This window comes from Mobula hypostoma, chromosome 23 (genome assembly GCF_963921235.1).
Source record: "Mobula hypostoma chromosome 23, sMobHyp1.1, whole genome shotgun sequence".
Lineage (NCBI taxonomy): Eukaryota > Metazoa > Chordata > Chondrichthyes > Myliobatiformes > Myliobatidae > Mobula > Mobula hypostoma.
The window spans coordinates 47055244-47079168 of record NC_086119.1 but is presented as its reverse complement, the minus strand read 5'-3'; the positions used below and the strand labels follow the sequence as shown (position 1 = coordinate 47079168).

The following is a 23925-nucleotide window of genomic DNA, read 5'->3' as shown; positions in this document are numbered from 1 at the left end:
GGAACACCACCCGAAATATAACCATGAAAGTACGTTTGGAATACTGTGCATCAGTAAGGATTTCACATTTAAACAAATAATGACTACCTTCTTCACTTTCTAGTTAAAGAGTATCCCTCCCTGTTTCTTCCGCATAAATTATATCTTGTGATGATAATACGTGTGCCCATTCTGAAGTCAAGACCTTAGGTCTCATAGAAGTCAATCAGCACCCTCATGTCAGGGAGATTATACTGTATCATTCTATAATGCAAAGAATAATTAACTACTTTATTTCTTTTCTGGAGGAGTTTAGCTGTCACTAATTACTCATTTGAGTGATGAGATCCCCCCTCCAACTAATGAAGACATGGTTTCAGCTACCAAAAAAGATTAAACAAGCAGAACACATTTATTTTGAGGAGTAATTGTAACAGAGATTATGGATCTATAAAGGTTTTCCAAACATAAGCATAATTCTTCACAAACTAGATGAGTTGCAGATGAAAAAGTTGTCTGCCAATGAAAGACGGGTCTGCGAAGAGATCCCTCTCAGATCCAGGATGAGGAACGTCGATACACTTTCACGTTTGTAACCCCACTCCTTTGCTGCCTTCTAATGTTTATATCGGTGTTTTTCTTGCCTGTCGTCTAGTGATGCCCACATCCACATTTGATAATTTCACAACTACATTGATCAGATCGGACTGTAGGAGCCTCAGTTTAACACAGACAACAACAGGGAAACATGGTATTGAAGTGGTCAGCACGATACTATTACAGCTCGGAATGTTCTGGAGTCTGGACCTGATTTCTGGCCCCTTTCTGTAAGGAATCGCTGTATGTGCTCCCCCGTGGAAAGTGTGGGTTTTCTCCAGATCCAAAGACATATCCTGTTGAGTTGGCCAATGGGCTATTGTAAATGTGGTTAGGTTAGGGTTAATTGGGTTTGTCGCGGGTTGCTGTGGATTGAATGGCTGGAAAGGCCTACTCCATGCTGTATCCATAAATAAGTATTGTTTCTTCTGATTAGGTCATAGTCCCAATTGATTCAATGATAGATTTCCTAACCTTGGACAGGATTGTTTCTCAAGAGGACTGGTAAATTAGTACTAGTTAAAGATGAATAATAAATATCTTCTTTTCAATATTTTTATTAGTTTCTACATAAAAGAATACAGAGTACAAGAAAGTATATATAAAGGTCGATAAAAACAACTACCAAATACATTATATCTATTCAAAAAGCCAAAAAGCAAAAAGCCTCCTGAGCCCAGATGGTGAATACCTATCCCTATCTGGCTTTAGCACAGAGCCGATAGGGCAGTGGGCAGAGGGTAATTCCGAAATGAGCTTCCATGTAGCTTGGTCTTGCCTCATTTTCCGGGAGAAACAACGTGAATCTTTGGAGAATGGATGTGAAGAAGATGAAGAGTTCCATCTTTGCCAGCTGCTCCCCCAGACACACACGATGACCTGTAGGGTGAAGGGCAAGAGAAGTTAGTATCACAGAAAAAGGACTGAGAATCACTGCAGGGTCACACTGAACAACAGGGACGACCTATATAGTCTCAAAGTCCTAATATAATTTGCCTTATCCAACACCATCTCATCTCTTAGAGAGGTAGTACACTTCCAGACTTTATCAAAGTTAAACAAATGTTTATTCTATTCATTGTAATTAGTTAATGCAGGAAGTTCTCTTTCAGAGCTGGAATGGTGGGATAGGGTTTTGGGAGTTAACTTAAATTTTGAAGTTAATGAAGCGAACGCTACAAATGCAGGAATCAGCCAGCAGCGTCCTTCACCGGAGCATGGGAGATGAAGCTTGGATATCCACAACCACAGCTCCAAACTTTGGTACATTTAATGATCCACAAACCCTACATTACCTGCCGAGAATGGGATGAAGGCTTCTGGTTTCACAAACTTCCCCTCGGAATTGAGGAAATGTCCTGGATTAAACTGATGTGGAGTCAACCAAATATCTTCATCAAGCAAGGCAGAGGAAATGTTTGGAATGATCATTGTTCCCTAAATATTAATCAAAGAGATACATTAGGGAAATATTAGTAATAGACCCACAGAGCAATGAAGTGAATTATATTCTGGTCTTTGGACTGAGAGCTATGGCTTGTAGCCCAATGATTGTAAGTCATTATAGACAGAAGATATTCAATCTAATTCTGCAATACACTTCACCTTCACTGCTACCACAAACTTAGGGTGCATTAGTAATGCTTTGAGAGGTTTGTTGGCTCAAAGTGAACAAAGCAATCTTCACTCAATGCCTCTCATCATCTTATACACCTCTATCAGGTCACCTCTCATCCTCCGTCACTCGAAGGAAAAAGGGCCTAGTTCATTCAACCTATTCTCATAAGGTATGCTCCCCAATCCAGGCAGAATCCTTGTAAATCTCCTCGGCACCCTTTCTATGGTTTCCACATCCGTCCTATGGTGAGGAGACCAGAAGTGACCACAGTACTCCAAGTGTGGTCTGACCATAGTCCTATGTAGCTGCAACATTACCTCTCGGCTCCTAAACTCAGTCCCATGATTGATGAATGTCAATGCTCCGTATGCTTTCTTAACCACAGAGTCAACCTGCACAGCAGCTTTGAGTGTCCTATTGACTCGGACCCCAAGATCCCTCTGATCCTCCACACTGCCACGGGTCTTACCATTAATACTATATTCTGAAATCACATCTGACCTACCAAAATGAACCACCTCACATTTATCTGGATTGAACTCCATCTGCCACATCTCAGCCGATTTTTGCATCTTATCAATGACCCGCTGTAATCTCTGACAGCCCTCCACACTATCCACAACACCTCCAACCTTTGTGTCATCAGTAAATTTACTAACCCATTCCTGCACTACTTCATCCAGGTCATTTATAAAAATCACGAAAGTAGGGGTCCCAGAACAGATCCCGGAGGCATACACTGGTGACCGACCTCCATGCAGAATACGACCCTTCAACAACCACTCTTTGCCTTCGGTGGGCAAACAAGTTCTGAATCCACAAAGCAATTGCCCCTTGGATCCCATGCCTCCTTATTTTCTCAATTAGCCTTGCATAGGGTACCTTGTCAAATACCTTGCTGAAATCCATATACATTACATCTACTGTTCTACCTTCATCAATGTGTTTAGTCACATCAAAAAATTTAATCAGGCTCGTAAGGCATGACCTGCCTTTCACAAAGACATGCTAACTATTCCTAATCATATTATGCCTCTCCAAATGTTCATAAATCCTGCCTCTCAGGATCTTCTCCATCAACTTACCAACCACTGAAGTAAGATTCAATGGTCTATAATTTCCTGGGCTATCTCTACTTCCTTTCTTGAATAAGGGAACAACATCCGCAACGCTCCAATCCTCCGGAACCTCTCCCATTCCCATTGATGATGCAAAGGTCATTGCCAGAGGCTCAGCAATCTCCTCCGTCACCTCCCACAGTAGCCTGGGGTACATCTCATCCGGTCCCAGTGATTTATCCAACTTGATGCTTTCCAAAAGCTCCTGCACATCCTCTTTCTTAATATCTACATTCTCAAGCTTTTCAGTCCACTGCAAATCATCCCTACAATCACCAAGATCCTTTCCTGTAGTGAATGCTGAAGCAAGGTATTCATTAAATACCTCTGCTATCTCCTCCAGTTCCATACACACTTTTCCACAGTCGTACTCGGTTGGTCCAATTCTCTCACGTCTCATCCACTTGCTCTTAACATACTTGTGGAATGCCTTGAGGTTTTCCTTAATCCTGTCCGTCAAGGCCTTCACATGGCCCCTTCTGGCTCTCCTAATTTCTTTTCTGAGCTCCTTCCTGCTTGCCTTATAATCTTCTAGCTCTCTATCATTACCTAGCTTTTTGAACCTTTCATAAGCTCTTCTTTTCTTCTTGACTAAATTTACAACAGCCTTTGTAGACCATGGTCCCTGTACCCTACCATACTTTCCCTGTCTCATTGGAACGTACCTATGCAGAACTCCACACAAATATCCCCTGAACATTTGCCACATTTCTGCCGTACATTTCCCTGAGAACATCTGTTTCCAATTTATGCTTCCAAGTTCCTGCCTGACAGCCTCATAGTTCCCCTTACTCCAATTAAACGTTTTCCTAAATTGTCTGTTTCTATCCCTCTCCAACGCTATAGTAAAGGAGATAGAATTGTGATCACTATCTCCAAAATGCTCTCCCACTGAGAGATCTGACTCCTGACCAGGTTCATTTCCTAATACCAGATCAAGTACAGCCTCTCCTCTTGTAGGCTTATCTACATATTGTGTCAAGAAACCTTCTTGAATGCACCTAACAAACTCCACCCCATCTAATCCCCTCGCTTTAGGAACACGCCAATCGATATTTGGGAAATTAAAATCTCCGACTACGACAACCCTGTTATTATTACACCTTTCCAGGATCTGTCTCCTTATCTGCTCCTCGATTTCCCTGTTACTATTGGGTGGTGTATAAAAAACACCCAGTAGAGTTATCGACCCCTTCCTGTTCCTAACTTGTACCAACAGAGACTCAGTAGACAATCCCTCCATGTCTTCCTCCTTTTCTACGGCCGTGTCACTATCTCTGATCAACAGTACCAAACCCCATCTCATTGGCCTCCTTCCCTGTTCTTCCTGAAACATCTAAAGCCTGGCACTCAAAGCAACCATTCCTGCCCCTGCACCATCCAAGTCTCTGTAATGGCCACACCATCATAGCTCCAAGTACTGATCCACACTCTAGGCTCATCCGCTTTGTTCATAGTACTCCTTGCATTAAAATACACATCTCAAACCATCGATCTGAGAGCGTCCCTTCTCTATCACCTGCCTATCCTCTCTCTGGCACTGTCTCCAAGCTTTCTCTATTTGTGAGCCAACCGCCTCTTCCTCCATCTCTTCAGTTTGTTCCCACCACCCCCACTCCCCCAGCAATCCTAGTTTAAACTCTCCCCAATAGCCTTAGCAAATCTCCCTGCAAGGTTATTGGTCCCCCTGGGATTCAAGTTCAACCCATCCTTTTTGTACAGGTCACTCCTGCCCCAAAAGGGGTCCCAATGATTCAGAAATCTGTATCCCTGCCCCCTGTTCCAATCCCTCAGCCATGCATCTATCTTCCACTTCAGTCTATTCCTATACTCATGGTCACGTGGCACAGGCAGTAATCCTGAGATGACTACCGTGTGGTCCTGCTTCTCAACTTCCTTCCTAACTCCCTGTCATCTGCTTTCAGGACCTCCTCCACTTTCCTGCCTATGTTGTTTGTACCAATCTGTACCACAACCTCCGGCTGTTCTCCTTCCCACTTCAGGATACCTTGGACGCGATCAGAAACATCCCGGACTCTGGTGTTTCTTTCCTGTGTCCACAGATTTGCCTGTCTGATCCCTTAACTATAGAGTCCCCTATCACTGCTGCCATCCTTTTTGTCTCCTTACTCTTCTGAGCCACAACGCCAGACTTTGTGCCAGAGGCGCAGCCACTGTTGCTTCTCCTGGGTGCAGATGTGGTGTCCGGGAGGCTGGGCGTCTCCTGGACCTCCCACATCTGACACCGAGCACAGAAAACCGGCCTCACACACATACTTCTTGTCTGTATTCTGCTCAGGCAATCGACCTCACCTCAAACTGTTATTGCCTAAGCCCTATTGAGCCAAAGCCTTCCTACTCCATCGCTCGCTCCTCTGACACCCGCTCTATCAGGCTGTCTCCTTTTAAACTCTTCTTGCTGTTCTCACTGGCTGGAGGAGAAGTGGGGCTCCTAACTAGACAGGGTAGGAGAAATGAGATCAGTACACCAACTGGGGAAAGAGAAAGTTGTATAAGATCCAGTGGGAGAAAATGGGATTTCCAGTAAGCAAGTGCGAGATCTAGAATAAAATATGGAATAAAAATGTTTATCGCTGAACATAAGAATGCAAGAAAATAGGAGCAGGAGTAGGTCACTCACCCCCTCAAGCCTTCTCTGCCATTCAGTTTGATTGTGACAGATCTACCCCAGGTTTTATCTCATCTCCTATACAAACTCCTTGATTATCTCGATTACTTCCAAATTTATCTCTCCCCAACTGAAAGTGAAGACTGGAATCTGTCCAACAAACCTTTGTTTGTTCTCCAAAAGCCCATTTATGGGGATTAAATGCCATCTGCCATTCTTTGCCCACCTTACCAACTCATCAGCCTGATGTGGTGATGTGTGAAGCTGCTGTATAGTCATAGTCATACTTTATTGATCCTGGGGGAAATTTGTTTTCATTACAGTTGCACCATAAATAATTAAATAGTAATAAAACCATAAATAGTTTAATAGTAATATGTAAATTATGCCAGGAAATAGGCCCAGGACCAGAATATTGGCTCAGGGTGTCTGACCCTCCAAGGGAGGAGTTGTAAAGTTTGATGGCCACAGGCAGGAATGACTTCCTATGACGCTCTGTGTTGCATCTCGGTGGAATGAGTCTCTGGCTGAATGTACTCCCGTGCCCAACCAATACATTATGTAGTGGACGGGAGACATTGTCCAAGATGGCATGTAACTTGGACAGCATCCTCTTTTCAGACACCACCATCAGCGACTCCAGTTCCATCCCCACAACATCACTGGCCTTACGAGTGAGTTTGTTGATTCTGTTGGTGTCTGCTACCCTCAGCCTGCTGCCCCAGCACACAACAGCAAACATGATCGCACTGGCCACCACAGACTCGTAGAACATCCTCAGCATCGAATGGCAGATGTTAAAGGACCACAGTCTCCTCAGAAAATAGAGACGGCTCTGACGCTTCTTATAGACAGCCTCAGTGTTCTTTGACCAGTCCAGTTTATTGTCAATTCATATCCCCAGGTATTTGTAATCCTCCACCATGTCCACACTGACCTCCTGGATGGAAACAGAGGTCACTGGTACCTTAGCTCTCCTCAGGTCTACCAGCAGCTCCTTAGTCTTTTTCACAATAAGCTGCAGATAATTCTGCTCACACCATGTGACAAAGTTTCCTACTGTAGCCCTGTACTCAGCCTCATCTCCCTTGCTGATGCATCCAACTATGGCAGAGTCATCAGAAAACTTCTGAAGATGACAAGACTCTGTTCAGTAGTTGAAGTCCGAAGTGTAAATGGTGAAGAGAAAGGGAGACAAGACAGGTGAGGGAGGAGGGTTTAAGGGGATCTGAAGGGGACATTTATCACCCTGTTGTAGTATCTGGAATGAACTGCCAGAGCCTGGAACTCGAATGACATTTGAGAGACATTTTGCCAGTTACTTGAACAGATAGGATCAGAGGGATATGGCATTCATGTAGCCTCATTATTTTCTTTTGCACTTATATATTTCGTAAGTTGTAGTATCGTTTATGCCTTGTCCTGTCACTAAACAACACATTTCACAGCATACGTCAGTGATTAAAGACCTTAAACTGAAATACCTCTCCCACACGGCTGACCCTTCCCGTCACTATGTATGGCTGTTGTGTCTGCTTACTGAGAAAGTGTCTTTGAGGGCTGATATTCTCCTGGGGTTGATGTATAGCAGAGTGGATATCATTCCTCTTAGTGCGTTGTGTGCCTTGTGAAATAGTTCACATTTTACTGCATAGTTCTGGGTGAACCATACATAGATACTTTTCAGGTACTTCACAATAACCTCACAATTGCTTGTAAAAACTTCTGTGACATTATTTCCCACTTAGCACACCAAAAACATCTGAATCCCAATTTTTAGGTAACTGCTTTCAGATCATTCAGAGTATTGAAGGTCAGAAAGGGAATGATGAAGATTAACTCCAGATTGTACCTTCGGGATGGTGTATCCCATGATCGTGGTATCTCTGTACGTTTCATGTGGCAGTGAGATTGGTACAATATTCCCTAAGCGTTGTGTTTCATGGATAACCGCGTTCGTGAATGGCATTTCCTCCCGGTCTTCCAATCTTGGCCTTCTACCCTTCCCAATCACTCTGTCAATCTCCTCGTGAACCCGAGCTGCAGGAACCAAACAAGAACAGATTTCAAGCTTTGACTGAAAGGAGGAACTCATGTTTTATTCATACCTTTCATCCACTCAAAAATCCTAACGTGTCTTATTACAAAAGGAAACTTTGGCAATGTGGTCACTGTTGTATGTTAGGAAGTACAGCAACCGAATGAATAATAGCAAAGTCCTAGAAACATCAGACTGTTAGTGTTTAACAAAGGGGTTTCATTAACTTAGAGATTCAAATCCTGTTGCTAATATTTGGATCTTTAGCCTGAAAATTAATAGCTTTACTAATAACATCCTTCAGCCTCTCCCGATACTGTTACACTCATTCTCCACACCTTCCATTCACACCAATGCACAGCTGGTGAAGGGGCTGGCAGAGACATTGTTATACTTACACTGCACATCTGGATGTAACACCATGAAGAGCAAGTCCCAGCTTAGGGTGGTGGACGTGGTCTCTGTACCTGCAGCAAAGAGGCCTAGTAATGACGTAATCATCTTGTTCTCCAGGAAACTTGTGTTCGGTGTGTTCCTCATCTAAGATGCAGTCAGGGAAAGTAGTATTAATGTATAGAACTGAAGGATTATTTTGTAGGAACAGTGCTGAAGTCAGGCAGCCTGCTTTAAAGAGTATAACATTCCGGTGAGGTGTCAATGAACATTCAGTTCTGGTCAGGAATTTCTCGGAAAGGAAGGCCAGAGCTACAAGGAGAGATTGGATAGGCTTCCTAGATAACAGGATGCTGAGGGGTGATATTATAGAGGTTTATCAGGGGCATTGATAAGGTGGATAGTCACAGTGTTTCCCCCAGAGTTAGGAGCATAGAACTAGGGGACATTGGTTTAAGATGAGAGGGGAAGGAGTTGCAAGAGAATTTCCACAGAAGGGATAGTGAGAATATGGAACAAGCTGCCAGAGGAAATGGTAGAGGTGGGTGCAATTATAACATTATTTGGCGAGGTACAGGGAAGGAAAGGAATAAGGGGATTGGGATTAGCAGAGTTGGGCATCTTGATTAGAATGGGTGAGTTGAGCATAGAGACAGCCTCTCTACTGTAGGACTCTGTGAAAGGTGTGAAAGTCCTGGAGAGCTCACAAGAAGGATTTATTGAGGGTTTTCAGCCACAGAGTACAGACAAGTGAGAACCTGAGGAAAGTTGATGTGGTCTTGCTACCTAAACCAGTACTGAGTGTGGGATGCTGCAGTAATATTTCCTACTAAGGACCCAACAACATGAGAAAGGTGGGAAATACCAGGACACAATGCACTGCCTCTCGGATGCTTCAGTAATCACCACCTACCTTCTCCTGTTGTGTTAAGAAAGCGTCAATAAAGTCCCTGGTATAATTTGGATCCCATGATTCATTATGACGTGATTATTTCTTGCCAAAATTGAGCCGTTTTGCGCTGATTTTGAATTATTTTGTTTTGCGGTCCTGGAAGGTAATACAGGAAGGGGAACGCATTCACCAACTGCAACGGAAACAGATTTAGAAATTAAATACATCCTCTTCAGTTCTCCGATTTTTCTTAAAATAAAGAACGGAAATTCCAACGTTGACAGAAAAACAGAACCAAGGCAGGGTCAGATGGGCTGGATTGGTGAAGCCATATCCAATAATCCATCTGAGTATTTGGAGAACCCAAACACGATGAATTCTACAGATGCTGGAAATTCAAGCAACACACATCAAAGTTGCTGGTGAATGCAGCAGGCCAGGCAGCATCTCTAGGAAGACGTACAGTCCACGTTTCGGGCCGAGACCCTTCGTCAGGACTAACTGACGGAAGAGCTAGTAAGAGATTTGAAAGTGGGAGTGGGAGGGGGAGATCCAAAATGATAAGAGAAGACAGGAGGGGGAGGGATGGAGCCAAGAGCTGGACAGGTGATTGGCAAAAGGGATATGACAGGATTATGAGACAGGAGGCACAGGGAGAAGGAAAAGGGGAAGGGGAGGAAAAACCCAGAGGATGGGCAAGAGGTATAGTCAGAGGGACAGAGGGAGAAAAAGGAGAGAGAGAGAGAAAGAATGTGTGTATATAAATAAATAACGGATGGAGTACGAGGGGGAGGTGGGGCATTAGAAGACTTCTCCAACTTCCGCTAATGCCCCACCTCCCCCTCGTACCCCATCTGTTATTTATTTATATAGACTTCTCTAACTTCCAGGATGTTAGGGATAAATTTGTTTTGGTGAGGAATATGAAGAATGGTAGGGTGAAGGAACCATGGGTGACAAGTGAGGTGGAAAGTTTAGTCAGGTGGAAGAAGGCAGCATACATGAGGTTTAGGAATCAAGGATCAGATGGGTCTATTGAGGAATATAGGGTAGCAAGAAAGGAGCTTAAGAAGGGGCTGAGAAAAGCAAGAAGGGGGCATAAGAAGGCCTTGGCGAGTAGGGTAAAGGAAAACCCCAAGGCATTCTTCAATTATTTGAAGAGAAAAAGGATAACAAGAGTGAAGGTAGGACCGATTAGAGATAAAGGTGGGAAGATGTGCCTGGAGGCTGTGGAAGTGAGCGAGGCCCTCAGTGAATACTTCTCTTCGGTATTCACCAATGAGAGGGAACTTGATAACGGTGAGGAAAATATGAGTGAGGTTGATGTTTTGGAGCATGTTGATATTAAGGGAGAGGAGGTGTTGGAGTTGTTAAAATACATTAGGACGGATAAGTCCCCGGGGCCTGACGGAATATTCCCCAGGCTGCTCCACGAGGCGAGAGAAGAGATTTCTGAGCCTCTGGCCAGGATCTTTATGTCCTCGTTGTCCACGGGAATGGTGCCGGAGGATTGGAGGGAGACGAATGTTGTCCCCTTGTTCAAAAAAGGTAATAGGGATAGTCGGGGTAATTATAGACCAGTGAGCCTTACGTCTGTGGTGGGAAAGCTGTTGGAAAAGATTCTTAGAGATAGGTTCTCTGGGCATTTAGAGAATCATGGTCTGATCAGGGACAGTCAGCAAGGTTTTGTGAAGGGCAGATCATGTTTAACAAGCCTGATAGAGTTCTTTGAGGAGGTGACCAGGCATATAGATGAGGGTAGTGTAGTGGATGTGATCTATATGGATTTTAGTAAGGCATTTGACAAGGTTCCACATGGTAGGCTTATTCAGTAAGTCAGAAGGCACGGGATCCAGGGAAGTTTGGCTAGGTGGATTCAGAATTGGTTTGCCTGCAGAAGGCAGAGGGTCGTGGTGGAGGGAGTACATTCAGGCTGGAGGATTGTGACTAGTGGTGTCCCACAAGGATCTGTTCTGGGACCTCTACTTTCCGTGATTTTTATTAAGGACCTGGATGTGGGGGTAGAAGGGTGGGTTGGCAAGTTTGCAGATGACACAGAGGTTGGTGGTGTTGCAGATAGTGTAGAGGATTGTCAAAGATTACAGAGAGACATTGATAGGATGCAGAAGTGGGCTGAGAAGTGGCAGATGGAGTTCAACCCGGAGAAGTGTGAGGTGGTACACTTTGGAAGGATAAACTCCAAGGCAGAGTACAAAGTAAATGGCAGGATACTTGGTAGTGTGGAGGAGCAGAGGGATCTCGGGGTACTTGTGCACAGATCCCTGAATGTTGCCTCACTGGTGGATAGGGTAGTTAAGAAAGCTTATGCGGTATTAGCTTTCATAAGTCGAGGGATAGTGTTTAAGAGTCACGATGTAATGATGCAGCTCTATAAAACTCTGGTTGGGCCACACTAGGTGTACTGTGTCCAGTTCTGGTCGCCTCACTATAGGAAGCATTGGAAAGGGTACAGAGGAGGTTTACCAGGATGCTGCCTGGTTTAGAGAGTATGCATTATGATCACAGATTAAGGGAGCTAGGGCTTTACTCTTTGGAGAGAAGGAGGATGAGAGGAGACATGATAAAGGCGTACAAGATAATAAGAGGAATAGACAGAGTGGATAGCCAGCGCCTCTTCCCCAGGGCACCCCGCTCAATACAAGAGGACATGGCTTTAAGGTAAGGGGTGGGAAGTTCAAGGGGGATATTAGAGGAAGGTTTTTGACTCAGAGAGTGGTTGGTGCATGGAATGCACTGCCTGAGTCAGTGGTGGAGACAGATACACTAGTGAAGTTTAAGGGACTACTAGACAGGTATATGGAGGCATATAAGGTGGGGGCATATATGGGAGGCATGGTTTAAGGATCAGCACAACATTGTGGGCTGAAGGGCCTGTACTGTGCTGTACTATTCTATAAGTAATGAAGGGCAAGAGGCCTACAACAGTAACTATCACATGTCAGTGGCAGCAGTACTTTCTTTATCTGGGGCAGAATCATTTTCTGATTTTGTCCCGCACCCCACTATTTGGACAGGTTTCTACCTGGACTGCTTTCACTGGAGCATCGGAGACTGTGAGCGGAACTGACTGAAGTTTATAAAATTATGAGCAGATAAGACAGTGAGTTTGTTTTCCCAGGGTAAAAATGTTGAAGGGCAGATATCCAAAGTGAGAGGGGAAGATGTTTAAAGGAGATGTGCAGGATATGTTTAGTTTACAATGAGTGGTGGGGGCCTGGAATGTACTGTTGGAGGGGGGTGGTGGTGGAAGTAGACACGAGAGAACCTTTGATGCTTTTTGAATGAGGCCTTCATTGGTCAGAGTTGAAAGTGGATTTTGTGTCCCAGCTCTCTAACAACAGTCTCGATACACAAGGCAACTCAGTACGATACGATTAGCAAGCTGCTACCCGTGCAGCAGACTCCTCCTCTCCACGCAGCTGGAGAATCGAAAGGAATGGAAGAGACCGATAACAGTTTGTCACCAGCAGCAACAAAGGAGCTGCTAGTCAACGTTGACCTCAACTTAAGACTGTGTTAGGTACTCCAGCTCGGGATTTTACCTCATGGTTTTCTCCCAAAGCCTTTCTCATAAGTGCATATAGTTGCAAGGCCACAGGGGTTTGAGGTCAGAGTTTTCTTTCTCCTTGATGAGCTGTCAACTGCGGTTGACAAGCTCCATCTGCCTGGAGTGATTGGTTTTAAGGCATCAATAGTTTGCATTGGCCCCTTCTCCTGACTGTAGAAATTATTCTGTCAGGCTTAGTAACTAATCCACATGTAAAGACCAGGACTTGGTTGTCAGAGGCTATCTGAGATGCATGCCACTGGGAGCATTTAATAGATAGTGGAGTTCATCCCCACTACCCCTCCCCACAACTCCGGCTATGACAATCTCAAAGAATCTCTGAGGAAAGCTTTTAGACAGACCAATGAATTTGCAGAGAATAGAATGATATAGGTCTGAAGAGATTTGTCATCATGCTTGGCACAAACATCATGGCCAAAGGATCTGTTCCTTTGCCATACAGTTCTCAGTGTTCTATGTGTGCCAAACAACCTGTTCTCCTCTTTCGATGGGTGCCAGTTTGGAAGATAGCTCACCTGCTTGTAGTGCAGGGATCTTTTGAAAGCCGAACCTGAGGGAAGATCACGCCAGAATAATTTGTGTTACCACTGTCCTTCCCACCCCAACACCTTCAGGACACAGTAATGCATTTCTTCATTTCCCTCAGCCGTGATCAGCACAAGTACAAGGAATGAGAGTCTCTTTACTCAGATACCCAATTCTAACCCTGTTGTCTTTCCCTGAAGGAATTCCTTCCTGACATCTGCTCTATTTTCACCACATGACAATATTTCACAAGGTATATGTCCGCAAAATTTTGAAAACTCAAAGTAAAACCTGCAGATGCTAGACATGTGAAGTAAAAAAGAAAATGCTAGAAACTTCCAGCAGGCTGGGGTACTTACAGAAAAGTAGACTTTGTGCTGGAGCTTAGAATTGTGAAAGACAGAAAACAAGTTAATTTTAAATTGCAGATTGCAGAAATGATGTGTGTACAGGTGGATCAATCCGGCAAAAGGAACAAGGTGAACTTGTCAACTGATGGTTTTATTGACTGTCAACGAAGCCAACTGATCACCGAGGATGGAGAGAGACAGAGGGAGGAACATGTGCAAGTAGGAAATATCCAGCGAATCAGACAGTGTTAGTGGTGTCAGAGAGAGAAAAATCATAAGTTTAGTCTTCCATTCTGAACAATCTGTCTGTGGCCTCCAACACTGATACATCAGCTTAAGGAATATCACGTCAGCTTCCATCCAGACCTGTTCCTACCTTCTGGACCCGACATCAAAGACAACAGTTTCAGATAACTTGTTTCTTCTGGTGGGCTCAGCTGCAGGTTGTCCACCTGCATTAATGACTCAGTTCTTCTCTCTCCACTACTACAGACTGATGGAAACTTGCGGCTGACTAATACGGCAGTAGCTCACAATGTCCACAAGTGTTCGTGCATTATTGAATGAACAGTCTTCCTTACCTGTCCCCAAAATCCACCTTCCAACACAAAGCTTTCTTCAAGCATGTGCAAAAGTTGAAGGAACTTCTTATGACTGTAATCAAAGCGTTCACCGAAGACAATGGAGCAGATGATATTCGAGGTCGCATAAGTTAAATGGAAATGTGGATCAAAAGTGAGACCTGAATAAATGATAAGAAATTAGTTCTTTCAACCTCTTTCAATTTTTGCAATCTCTGCCACTTTCTCCTGCACTATAACTCACTGGGAACTGTTCTTCTACCCAATCTCCAGAGACTTCTACCATTTTCTTCATTGCAACACCAGCTGCACCTTCCACTGCCTTAGTTCAATATTCACTTGGGCTACAGGAGAATCAAGAGTTCGGGGGATGCCTTATGAGTGAAAGGCAAAATTCAAATTAACTATAAGGGAGGAATACTTCACTTCCCTCTCTGTGTGTCCATTCACCCAGGTCATTTCCAGCTCTGAACCTCTGGAGTCCTTTGATCCAGTGTTTGGTCACATTGCCGAATGTACCTCTGTTGACTAATTTGGTGTTTTTGATCTGGGTACTCTTCTATGAAGCAGTTTGGAACTACACCACTTTGTTGGAAGGGCAACATCAATAGAAATGGTTGCCATTTGCTTCTGAACAGCAATGAAGCATCGGAAAGAGCTTCATTCATCTACAGGAGACCTGTTACACCTTAAAGGGAAGATTAAACATTAACACATCCTCCATCCTGGGTGCTAGCACTGGATCCAAAGTCCCTTTTTCCCTTGGCATAAACACTATGATATGAGCTGAAATTGTCAATCCCTTTGAAATGCCCATGTAGATGAGAGTGGAGACGGCTATATTCTCTCGTCTCTCCCTTCCCATTCGGCAGCAGATCTAAAAGCCTGAAACTGCATACCTCCAGACTGTAGGACAGCCCCTAACTCACTGTTGTGTGTCTACTGAATGGGCCTCTCATATAATCAGAAAATTTCTTCATCTCACAGTCTATCCCGTTCTGGACCTCACAATCTATCTTATTGCCTACCTGCACTGCACTCTCAGTAACAGTAACACTGCATTCTGCATTGTTGTATTTTCCCTTGTACTAGCTTGGTGTGCTGGTATCATGAAATGGTCTGTATGAATGGATGGCAAGCAAAGCAAAGTATCAGACTGCATCTTAGTACATCCCATAGAGTACTACAGCCCCCAAACAGGCCATTCAGCCCATCTAACCCATAGAAACCCGGCCTTCTACCTAGTCCACCTACACGTATCAGACCACTGCCTTCCATACCCCTCTCAACAGTATATCTCTGCAAATGTCTCTTAAATGTTGCATTTGAAACTACATCTTTCACTTCTGCTGGCAGCTCATTCCACACTCACACCACCATCTGAGTGTGACAATAATAAACCATTTACCCGAACTGCAGATGCTCGCCCCTGCCCTGCTGTCCTTCCGTGACACACTGGGTTCACCAAGGTGCCAGACCACCAACCGTAGCACAACACCGAAGAACACAGTTGTTCCTCAGGATCACCCACCTTGTTCACTTTCAAAACCTTCAATTAAAAATTCAGCCTCTTCCACAATTCGCAATTTGAGGGTCTTCTTTCCGAGCCCAAAGTTCTTCAGGGTCAAGAGTGAAAATTTCCTTTGTTGTTTCCACCAGTCTCCGTACTTTGCAAACACGATACCTGGATGGGTATAGCAGGAATGTCATTTGATTCATCTTCGTTTTCATCCAGTCCTTCAACAAGGATCTAAATGAGCACTTGAAATAGCAAGATAGAGAAGGCTACAGGCTAAGTACTGGGAAATCTGTTAGTATTGATGGTCACCATGGAGATGGTGGGCTGAGGTTATAAGAAAGGGCGGAGCTACCATGGTGCTTAATGGCAACTCCTTCGAGCTCATCTGCAGAAACAGCTTTATTTCGACCTTTGATGTCTCTCTCTTTTTCCTTTTCAGGGTGGATGGGGTTCTGTCGGAGACCCTGACCTGGAGTTATCCTCAGAATTTGGTTCTTTGCGCTGGTGGGACCCTCTACCGGCTGCCTTTTGAAATCCCAAGCATGCGCCTAGGAGACAAGTGCACCTTCAAAATTTCAAGGGTTCATGGCCCTGTGGATGATCCGAGTCTATGCCAGTGCCACTGACTGAAGCATCATGGGAGAAAACGGAATATTGGGAACAGCTGATCAGCAGATTAGGGGCTCTATACTCGACAAATCGCATGCTCTCATTGAAGTTATCATTAAAGTAGAAATAGCAAGGCATCTGGGGAGAAATAGATCCTTCAGGCAGACACAGCATGGATTCAGCAAAGGCAGGTCCTGCTTGACAAACTTACTGGAGTTCTTTGAGGATATAACGAGTGTACCGCATAGAGGGGAACAGGTGGACGTTATTTTCTTGCATTTTCAGAAGGCATTTGTTAAGCTGCCACATAAAAGACTTATCTATAAGATAAGGATGCATAGAGATGGGGCTGATGCATTAGCATGGATAGAGGATTGGTTAACTTGTAGAAAGCAGAGAGTTGGGCTCCATGGGTGTTACTCTGGTTGGCAATCAGTGGTGAGTGGTGTGCCACAGGGGTCAATGCTGGGTCCGCAACTTCTCACCATATACATTACCCATCTGGAAGAGGGGACCAAATGTAATGCTTATGTTACTAAATTGAGTGGAAAAGCAAATTGTACAGAAGATACGGAGAGTGTGCAGAGAGATATAGATAAGTTAAATGAATGGGCAAGGGTCTGGCAGATGGAGGACAATGTTAGTAAATGCAAGGTCATCCACTATAGAAGGAAAAATGAAAGAGCAGATTATTATGTAAATGGTAACAAACTGCAGCATGCTGCTTTGCAGGGGGACTTGGGAGTGCTTGTGCGTGAATCACAAAAGGTTGGTTTGCAGGTGCAGCAGGCTCTCAAGAAGGCAAATGTTGTCCTTTATTGTGAGAGGGATTGAATTTAAGAGCTGGGAGGGTATGCTGCAACTGTACAGGGTCCTGGTGAGGCCACACCTGGAATTTTTGCTGCACTACAGATCATGGTCTTTATTGGGGGCTTTTCTGTTGCTTGCTTGGTGGACGGAGGGAGCTGATACTTTTTTTGCTGAAGTAAGTGGGGGTGGGGAGCATTGTTGCTTTGCTGCTACTTGTGTGTGGGAGGGGGGAGTAAGGGGGTTCTTTGGGGTTCTAGCAGTTTTACTGTCACATTCTTTGGGGAACTCCTCTGCTTTTGAAGATGTCTGTGAAGAACAAGAATTTCATGATGTGTATTGTATACATTTCTCTGATATTAAATGGAACTATTGAACTGTTGAAGGACTTCTTTCTCTGTTCGTTGACTTCTAGAACCGATTCATTTTAATTTACAATTAGATATTTACCCAGATCCTAAAGTATCAGGACGATATTTTGAGCTGTCTGGGTCTGCGTGCAAAAGTGGGTCATCCAAAACTTTCCTACCCACCATAATCTGTTGTAATATCATCACCAGAAAATAAAGTACACACAGGCAGCACTTGTTCAAGTTTTCCCCAGCTCTCACCCCCTCTGGTATTTGGTGTATCCTGGGAGACTGGAGCCAGAGTGTCCAGGGGAAGTTCAGCCAAAAATCCAGGGACCACAGTATACACAACGGAACAGAGCTCCCTGTATCTAGTGACCAGTGTGTCTGGGCAGAGATGGGGACAATATTCCGTGACCCATTGGCGTTTGAATAATTTTTCGTCATCCTGAAAGACACAGTCGTGAGCCCCTTGAGGGCCACTGGCTGCATTTCCCTGGGCACAGTGACATGCCCCCAAAATGGTGGTGAGGTTTTGGGTGCAGTACTGATTCACATAAACATCCAAAGTTCAACAGATCCCGATCCCTCCCACCTGGTGCCCAGGATAGTCTTTGCACCCAGCTTTACACTCACCTTCCCCATGCTGCTCTAAGAACTTCTCATAGATTTGAAGGCTGGGCCGGTCCGCAAAGTCTTCCGATTTCTTCACCAGAGCCTCTTTCAGGGTCTTGTAGCCACTCAGCACCACCAGGTTTGTCCATCCAAACTCTAAACTCACCACATCGCCGTACTTCTTCCGCAGCTGAAAGAGAAAGCACCAGGAGGTTACCGTAACTCTCAGAGACCGACACAGAAAAGAACAGAGACTGCACCATCACTGAGTTCTCAGTCAGACCCAGCACCTATTTACTCTGCTCCACTGCTGCTGTTAGCTCTCCGGCCCCATTGCCATTGAACTCAACCGGCTGGATTCCTTGGGCCATTGTTTCCCCACTCACTATTCATCCCTAGATGGGCCAGTAACAAATCCTGCCACAAGTGCTGTGCTTCAAAATCAAATTTATTGTCATGTAAAAGAAATATACAGGTGTATTGAAAGACCAGCTGCAGCAGCACCAGGGGCACACAGCTGTTGAGAAACATTCTCAATGCCGATACGATGCCAGAGAACCACAACGACATTCGGTGCATGCTAGATATGGCGATCGGCCCCGAAGGTTTCTCGGTTCACAGGATGGACTGAACTACCGGTTCAGAATAGGCAAAAGGAGGAGGTGTGTGTTTTATCATACGCTCTCATCGGTGCTCCGATGTGGTGGCTTTGTCAAACTCATGCTCCCCCTCAGACTTTAAAACCTAATGATCAAACACCATCCATTCCATTTATTCAGGGAGTTCATCCGTGATCCTCACTGGAGTTTACGTCCCACCAGAGGCGTACTATAACCAAGTGTTTGAGATACTGCACGATGCCATCTCCAAACAAGAAGCAGTCTGTCCCAACACATTTCAAATCATAGATATAGACTTCTATTTGTTTGAAGAAATCCCTGCCCTATTACCATCAGTGTATAAACTGTATCACCAGAGGTCCCAATGCTCTGGACCCCTGTTACACTAAGATAAGGAATGCCTACCATTCCATACCCAGACCACATTCAGAGAAATCTGGTCACTTGGCTGTCCTTCTCCAACCTGCATACAGGCAGAAGCTAAAGAATAAAGTTCTAGAAATTAGAGCAACAAAGAGGGGGTTGCACGAGGCAGAGGAGCAACTACTAGATTGTTTTGAGTCGGTCGACTGGGCCGTGTTCAAGGATTCATCTATGGATCTGAACGAACACACTATGGCTGTTACGAACATTATTAAAACAGCTGTAGATGAGTTTGCCCAACAAAATTATTCACAGTCTTCCCCAACCGGAAGGCTTGGATGAACCATGAGTTCCACAATCCACTGAGGGTCAGATCAGAGGCATTTTAGTCTGGTGACCAAGGAAGCTACAAGAGGTCAAGGTATGATCTCTGGAAAGCCATCTCAAAGTTCAAAGTAAAATTTGTTATCAGAGTCAATACATGTCACCACATCCAACCCTGAGATTCGTTTTCTGCAGGCACACTTAGAGGCAATTCTGGACTAAACTGAAATCAGCAAAGGATGCTCCACAGTTGTGGTAGGCATTGAATGCTCTCACCACTTATAAAGTAAAATCAAGTGACATAGGTGACAGTGGGGCTTCACTTCCAGATGAGTTCAATGTCTTCTAAGCTTACTTTAACTGTTAAAACATGAAGGAACCATCACAAACTCCCACAATCTTCGATGATCCTAAGATTTCAGTCTCTGAGGCCAACGTGCGAGCATTCTTCAGGAGAATGAAACCCCTAAAAACACCCGGCCCAGGCAGAGTAACTAGCCAAGTACTAAAGACCTGTGCTGAGCAATTGGCTGGAGTGTTCACTCAGATCTTTAACCTCGCGCTTTGGCAGTCAGAGGTACCAACCTGCTTCAAGCAAGCTTCACCTACACTAGTGCCTATGCAGAACGTGGTAACATGCCTCTATGGTTATTACCCAGTAGCACTTATATCCACTGTGATGAAGTGCTTTGAGAGGTTGGTGATGAAACATATCAATTCCTGACTGAGAAGTGACTTGGATCCACTCCAATTTGCCTACCAGAATATCAAATCCACAGTAGATACTATCTCGTCGTTTCTTCACTCAACCCTGGAACATTTGGACAGCTAAGATACGTACACAAGGATATATACACAAGAAAGTCTGCAGATGCTGGAAATCCAAAACAACACACACAAAATGCTGGAGGAACTCAGCAGGTGAGGCAGCATCTATGGAAATAGATAACGTTTCAGGCCAAGACCCTTCTTCAGGAATGAGAAGGAAGGGGGAAGATGCCTGAATAAAAAGGTGGGGGAGGTGGGAAAGAGGCTAGCTGGAAGGTGATAGATGAAGCTATGAAGCCAAATGTGTGGGAAAGGCCAAGGGCTGGAGAAGAAGGAATATAATCGAAGAGGAGAAAACATTATAGGGAAAAGCGAAAAGGAAAGGAGGACGGTACCCAGGGGTAAGTATTAGGCAGGTGAGAGGAAGTGAAGGGTCAGAGTTGGGAATGGAGATGGGTGTTGCGACGGTGAAGGAGAAAACCATTTTCATGCTAACAGGTTAGAGGCCACCCAAATGGAATGTAGCTGTTGCTCCTCCACCCTGTACCAAGATGAAGCCATGGACTGACACGTTGGAATGGGAATGGGAATCAGAATTAAAATATCTAGCACCCTGGATGTCCCGCTTATAGCGAATATTGTGGAGATGCTTGACGAAGCAGTTCCCCAATTTACGACAGGTCTCACCAATGTAGAAGAGGCTGCATCAGGAGAACTGGACACAATAGACAACCCCAGCAGATTCTCAGGTGAAGTGTTCCCCACCTGGAAGCACTGTCTGAGGTCCTGAATGGAGGTGAGGAAGGAGGTGTATGGACAAGTGTTGCACTTAGGCCATTTGCAGGGATAGATGTCAGGAGGGAGATTAGTGGGGAGGGATGAATGGAGAAGGAAATCATGGAGACAGCAATCCCTGCAGGAAGGGGAGGGGGAGGTAAAGCTATGTTAAGTGGTCTCATCCCTTTGAAGATGGCAGAAGTTGCAAAGCATAATATGTTGGATGCAGAGGACGATGGGGTAGGAGGTAGGGAACAAGAGGAACTTTATTACTGTTAAGGCTGTGGCAGGACGGGGTGAGTGTGGGTGTATGCAAAAGGGAGGAGACGCACGTAAAGGGCAGCATCAATAGTGGAGGAATACAAAGTCAACTCTTTGAAGAAGGAGGACACTTCTGATGTCTTGGAATGAAAAGTTGGGCCCTGGGAATAGATGTGGCTGAGGTGAAGAAACTGAGAGAAGGGAATAGCACTTTTACAGGAGATTGCATGGGAAGAGATAGAGTAGAGATAACTGTGGGAATTAGCAGGTTTGTAGAAGACGTCAGTTGACAGTTGTGTCACGTGACCGTCAACAATGAATATAGAATTGAGTCAGGTTTTATAAATCAAACATCTATTAAACTCTGCTCAAAAATAGCGAAATGTAACTAACTTAACTGGAAGTTAATTGCTATACGGCAACTCTGGAACAGTTCTTTAAAGGGTAAATGCGAAAACAGTTCTTAAAGTGGTAAATTTGAACACAGTTCTCAGAATGGTAAAGTCGAAAGTCCAAGAGATTTATACAGTTAATTAGGAGAGACTTTCCTGAAGTAAAGGATTCCTCGAAGGTGTGACGTTACTACTGATCCCAGCCGGAATCTGCCTTGTCCGCAGGATTCATGACGACGGAAGTAAAGCAGATTAGAGGAACTGACCTTTTCCTCTGTAGAATAGACACTGCAGAATCCTTCCTGCTTTAGCAGAGGATCTCTCAAAATGCAGGTCACCATTTCTTGAACGAAGATTCAATAAATGTCGATCCTCTCCAAAGCCACCGAACGGTATCAGCTTTACTCGACTCGGCGAATTCCTGTACTTTTATAAGGTCTTCACTCTCCAATACTACTTACAATAGAAAGTAGAACTCCACTTTAAAACAAAACTGCATCATAAGACGAATACGTAGCATAACGGAGTAGCTGACGAATTAAATAACAAACTAAATTTAAAACTCAACTGGAAAAACTAACTGCATCACACCAGGGGTCTCCCTTTATATACCTGGTGAGAACATGTCATCACGTGACCTCACATCGGTGGGAAAATTACATCATGTGACCTCCGCCATCACATGACCATTACCTCATGCTCATAAGATACTCAATTATATCATGGTCATGAGACAGTCAACAGATATCCATGAGGTACGTAACAGTTGATAGAGACAGAGATCAAAAACAGGGTGGGAGGTGTCAGAGATGTGACCAAGTGAATTTAAGGGTGGGGGTGGAAGTTGATAAAATCGATCAGCTCAGCATGAAGCAGCACCAATGCAGTCTTCAACGTAGCAGAGGAAGAGTTGGGGAATGCTTCAAACAATGACTGTTCTACGTAGCCAATGAAGAGTTAGGCATAGCTGGGGCCCATGCTTGCGATCATGGCTACCCCTCAACCAAACATTCTAACAAACCTCCACAGATAAACTGTTGAAAGTGTTCTGAATGGTTACATTGTGGTCTGGTACAGCAATTCGAATAAGCTGGAACAATGAAGCTGCAGAGAGTAATGGACTTTAACCTTATAAGAAAGTAAAGATGTTCCAGAAACGTAGGAGGCATGCAAAGCGCATGTAGAAATGCAAACCAGGATCTTGCTTCATTTTCAGTGGATATAGTTCTGTATTAAGGCATTGTTTAATATTGATTTCATAAAAGGACTGCTCCACTCCTTATCTGAAGCAGAGAAACCAGTTGGCTGCACCTGGAGTACTGCTGGTAGTTCTGGTCTCCTTACCTGAGGAAAGATATATTGGTTTTGGAGGCGGTGCAGAGGAGGTTCACCAGGTGGATTCCAGAGATGAGGGGGGTTAGACTATGAGAGATTGAATCGCCTGGGACTGTACTCACAGGAATTCTGAAGAATGAGAGGGGATCTTACAGAAACATATAAAATTATAAATTATGAAATGGATAGATAAAATAGAGGCAGGAAAGTTGTTTCCACTGATAGATGAGACGAGAACTAGGGGATATAGCCTCAAGATTCAGGGGAGTAGATTTAGGATGGAGATGAGAAGGAATTGCTTTTCCCAGACAGTGGTAAATCTGTGGAATTCTCTGTCCAATGAAGCAGTGGCGGCTACCTCAGTAAGTATATTTAAGGCAAGGCTGGATAGATTTTTGCATAGTAGGGGAACTAAGGGTTATGGGCAAAAGGCAGGTAGGTAGAGATGAGTCCATGGCCAGATCTTACTGAATGATGGAGCACTTTCAACAGGCCAGATGGCCTACTCCTGCTCCTGTTTCATAGAAACATAGAAACATAGAAAATAGGTGCAGGAGTAGGCCATTCGGCCCTTCTTATGTTCATATGTTCTTATGTATGGTTGTCACAAAGAAGAAAGAAATACAGAAATGCAAACTGAAAGAGGGCAATGAAACAATTAAACAAACATAGAAATTCAATTATGCAGGGAGCACAATAACATCTGACTGGAGGGCTGGTGTTGAAATTAGTGGGAGGATTGAGATTGCTAAATGCACCTTCGAGTGTTTCAGCAGGATACTAAAGAATAACATCATTTCTATGGGTATAAAACTCAGTGTTGCAATATTTGGTTGCAAAAAGCTGGAATAAGAAGAGAGCTGATACAATCAATCA

The 23925-nt window shown here is 44.3% G+C and overlaps 1 protein-coding gene across 1 annotated transcript; it reads right to left on the bottom strand.

The window, feature by feature from the left end:
* Positions 1 to 1134: 1134 nt before the first annotated feature.
* LOC134337009 (cytochrome P450 2J2-like) lies at positions 1135 to 18471 on the bottom strand (the record flags this gene model as incomplete). The annotated part of the gene is made up of 8 exons (XM_063031751.1): positions 1135 to 1455; positions 1872 to 2013; positions 7794 to 7981; positions 8378 to 8514; positions 9357 to 9457; positions 14310 to 14470; positions 15841 to 15993; positions 18231 to 18471. Coding segments are annotated over 8 exons (1305 nt in total), but the record flags the coding sequence as incomplete, so codon positions are not given.
* Between the last annotated feature and the right edge of the window lie 5454 nt (positions 18472 to 23925).